The sequence below is a fragment of the Lichenostomus cassidix genome, chromosome 14 (assembly GCF_008360975.1).
Source record: "Lichenostomus cassidix isolate B80296 chromosome 14, HeHo_3.0, whole genome shotgun sequence".
In the NCBI taxonomy this organism is placed as follows: Eukaryota; Metazoa; Chordata; class Aves; order Passeriformes; family Meliphagidae; genus Lichenostomus; species Lichenostomus cassidix.
In genome coordinates, this window is record NC_139495.1 from 15119295 (window position 1) to 15122920 (window position 3626).

The 3626-nt window shown below is 60.6% G+C and overlaps 1 protein-coding gene across 1 annotated transcript; it reads left to right on the forward strand.

Annotated features, from left to right (window-relative positions):
- Nucleotides 1–567: 567 nt before the first annotated feature.
- LOC146430980 (uncharacterized) lies at nucleotides 568–2284 on the forward strand. Its single transcript, XM_085075331.1, has 2 exons — nucleotides 568–1071; nucleotides 1472–2284. The coding sequence occupies exons 1-2, from the start codon at nucleotides 568–570 to the stop codon at nucleotides 1682–1684; spliced, it is 717 nt and encodes a 238-aa protein (XP_084931457.1). The 3' UTR covers nucleotides 1685–2284.
- Nucleotides 2285–3626: the final 1342 nt, after the last annotated feature.

Genomic DNA, 3626 nt, shown 5'->3' on the forward strand with positions numbered 1-3626 from the left:
CAGGGGGAGGTCGGGCTGTGATCCCAGAGAACCAGGGCCAGGACAAGGGGACGTGGAATCACAGAAGCACAGAACAGTTGGAAGGGACCCCAAGGATCCTCCAAGTGAAACTCTCGGCCCTGCAATGGAGAGGCCTGCGCTGAGCGTTGCGCTGGGAAAGGGCAGTGTCCACAAAGGAGACAGAGGAGTGCCGCAAGAGTCGCCTGTATGCGAGGGCAGGAAGAGCGTGGGCTGAGCCATCACACCCCATGGGTGGGCTCTGTCTCAAGTGTTTGGAGGACACAGGCTCCTTTTCTCCTGAGCTCCTGAGCGCATTGTGCCCTCCTGCTTTGCCCAGTGCTGCTGGCCTAGGCAGGTGCAGCCTTCCCGAATGGCCTAGTCCATATTGCCCCTCGAACATGTCGAGACATCCCAGCCTTGTCATGCATTGGATGACCACTCAAATGAGCTTGAAGCCCCGCCTGGGCTGAGAAGTTCATGATTTGAAGCCGATGAAGCCTGGGCATTTTGCCCTATAGTCCTGAAGTTCAGCCTGGGCTCGGCTCTGCAACAAAGTTGCACCGCTTGATGTTCAGGAAGACCCCCGTAGCCATTCCTGCAGCCCCAGTCCTCTGCGACGACATTGCCACCCGTTGCTCTGGTCACAGACAACGGCCTTGTGACATCACGGCCTTTGGGGACAGCGCGGCCGTTGATCAGGGTGCCCAGCCCGTTGCTGTGGCCAGAGCCCAGGCAGACGTCGGCTGGGAAGGACGCGCAGAGCCTTGCAAGGGTGGCAGCTCGTCCGTCAGCAGCAGCATGGTCAGCCATCTGCTCTCCGCGCTGCTGCAGGTCGCGGTGCTGCTGCTCCTGGTCCAGCCACTGGAGCCTTCCAGCCACCCCGCTGCTGTGGAGACAGGGAGCTGGGACGTGCTTCCCCAGGCCCCGGAAGAAGAGGATGTGGCGCCAATGAGGGACATCTGGTTGGTCCTGGAGGCGCTGCCTTTCATCTTCGGGGCTTTGGGCCTGCTGCTGAGGACCATGAAGCTCGGCTGGGTCCTCGGCAAGTGGCTGTGGAGACGCTGGGGAGAGGTGAGCGAGGGGCTCAGGCAGGTGGGACGGTGCTGGGGCCAGGAGTGGCCAAGGCCTTGGGCCAGGAGGGTGTGGGGCGAGGGCTGAGGGCCCCCGTGGGGGAGCAGAGCTGGGCAGCCCCGAGGCTGCTGGGCCCCTGGGGCAGCCCTCGGGCCAAGGCGCACAGGCCAAGCGGGGCTGAGGCCCTTGCCGGGCAGCAATGGGGCCCAGGCTGAGCCCCAGGGAGCCCCGGCAGAGGCTGCGGCCGGAGCTCTTCTTGCTGCAGCCTGTGCGCGGGGCAGCCCAGCCAGGCCCCAGGCTCTCTTTGGCACGAGAGGCCAAAGGCATCGCCACAGGGCTCAGCAGCCTCCGGCAGGCCCTTCTGCCCCTTGCATCCAGCTCCCTGTGCTGTGTCTTGCAGGAGAAGAGCCAGAGCGCCTCGGCCTCTGCACGCGCGAGCTGCCAGGGCCACGGCTGCTCCAAGAAGGTGCTGCGGCTGCTGCTGGAGAACCGTGCCCTGATGAGGCGCTGCCTGCGCCAGAGCTCCCGGCAGAGGCCAGTGCCAAGATGGAAGAGGCGAAGACCAGCTGGCACTGGGAAGAGGAGCAGACTCCACTTCTCGCCTCTCCCCTGAGTCTCCAGCTCCAGCTCCACTCTGGGCTCGCTGGACAGGGCAGGGAATGTATGACCAGTGCCGAGCCTGGGCACTGGGACGTTCCCGCCCAATAGCTTTAGTACCCCCTGTTTTTATATAGGCATAGGAACCCCTTCGTTTTTAGTAGAATAGGTTTCCCCGAAGATTTCTCCACCCCCAGTTGAAGATTTTTCAAGAGTTCCAGTTTAGGTGTTTTAGGGATAGACTTCCCAGCAACGTTCTCAGCCGCTAGTTGAAGCTGGGAAGAGTAGTCTAGTTCAATAAAGTTCCTGTTTTCTGTACTTTGCTGTGTTTGCTTAAGGTTACCTATGAGTTGGGGGGGCACCGCAATGGATGGTTTTGCACAAGGGCTTCGGAGCCTTCAGAGTCAAACCTCCTGGGACGAGGCCCCTGTCCCAGGCCATGGCTCACCCAGGCTCTCTCTCTCTGGGCTGCCTTCCCCGGAGGCTCCTGGCCGGGCCCAGGCAGTGCTGGGCACTGGTGCTGTCCTGCTGGATCAGTGCAGCAGGGCCCAGGCCTGTGGAATATCTGTCTTGATGATGTTGAGGAGGGGCTTGAGCGTTCCAGAAGCAAATGGGTGAGGAGACCAAGTGGGGTGGGAGTGTGGCGTGCCGCAGGGTGGGAAATTTCTTCAGAGGGCCCTGGCCAGGCTGGCTGGGCCGAGGGCAGGGGCTGGAGGTTGCAGAGGCCCGAGTGCTGGGTGCTGGCCTTGGGCCACAAGAAGGCCCTGCAGCCGCAGGTTGGGGCAGAGTGTGGAAAGGCTGCCGGCAGGAAAGGCCCTGGGGGTGTCGGTGGACAGCAGGTGAACCTGAGCCAGGTGTGCCCAGGTAGGCAAGAAGGCCAATGGCCCCTGGCCTGTGTCACCAATGGCGTGGCTGGCAGGAGCAGGGCAGTGCTTGTGGCCGTGAGCAGGGCACTGGTGAGGCCACTGCTTGAGTGCTGTGTCCAGCTGTGGGTCCTGAACTGGGGAAGGACATTGAGGGGCTGGAGCAGATTCAGGGAAGGGAAGGGAGCTGGATAGGGTCAGGAGCATGTGTCCCATGAGCAGGGGCTGAGAGAGCATGGGGGGCTCAGCCTGGAGGAGACTTTGTAGGGCGGACCTCCTCATTCCTGGCAACTCCGTGCCGGGAGGCTGCAGCCAGGGGGAGGTCGGGCTGTGATCCCAGAGAACCAGGGCCAGGACAAGGGGACGTGGAATCACAGAAGCACAGAACGGTTGGAAGGGACCCCAAGGATCCTCCAAGTGTAACTCTCGGCCCTGCAATGGAGAGGCATGTGATGAGCGTGGCGCTGGGAAAGGGCAGTGTCCACAAAGGAGACAGAGGAGTGCCGCAAGAGTCGCCTGTCTGTGAGTGCAGGGAGAGCGCGGGCTGAGCCATAATACCCCGTGGGTGGGGTCTGTCTCAAGTGTTTGGAGGACACAGGCTCCTTTTCTCCTGAACTCCTGTGTGCATTGTTCCCTCCTGCTTTGCCCAGTGCTGCTGGCCTAGGCAGGTGCAGCTTTCCTGAACTGGTGTTTCAATTTAGAGAGAAGGTAAGATTATGCGCTCTGAATGAACCCCTCCTGCAAATTAAAAGGGTTTTGGCACTCTCTTCCTCACCACACAACATGAATTTCGAGGATGCAATGAAAGAAACCTTCTGATATTGAAGAAAACACACCATATGCCCGCAGGGCTGAGGGAAATAGGAAAAATGAACTATTCCATATTGAGCCTGCGAAGAGAGCTGGTGGATTGGACTCTGCTGCTAGGGAACAAGGGACAGGGCAAGGGGAAGACGTGACCCACAAGGATCATCAAAGTTTATCTCTTGGCGCTGCCCAGGACTGTCCCCTGAATCCCACCATGTTCCTGTGGGTGTTGTGCAAATGCTCCTTTGTCTCTGTCAGGCTCAGTGCTATGACCAGTTCCCTGTGCAG

What these genes read in the sequence shown, in the direction of transcription:
- LOC146430980 (XM_085075331.1), top strand. Translation starts at nt 568, where the DNA reads ATGTTCAGGAAGACCCCCGTAGCCATTCCTGCAGCCCCAGTCCTCTGC. An exon ending in TGTGGAGACGCTGGGGAGAG is followed by an intron (nt 1,072 to 1,471) that starts GTGAGCGAGGGG and finishes TGTGTCTTGCAG; the next exon opens with GAGAAGAGCCAGAGCGCCTC.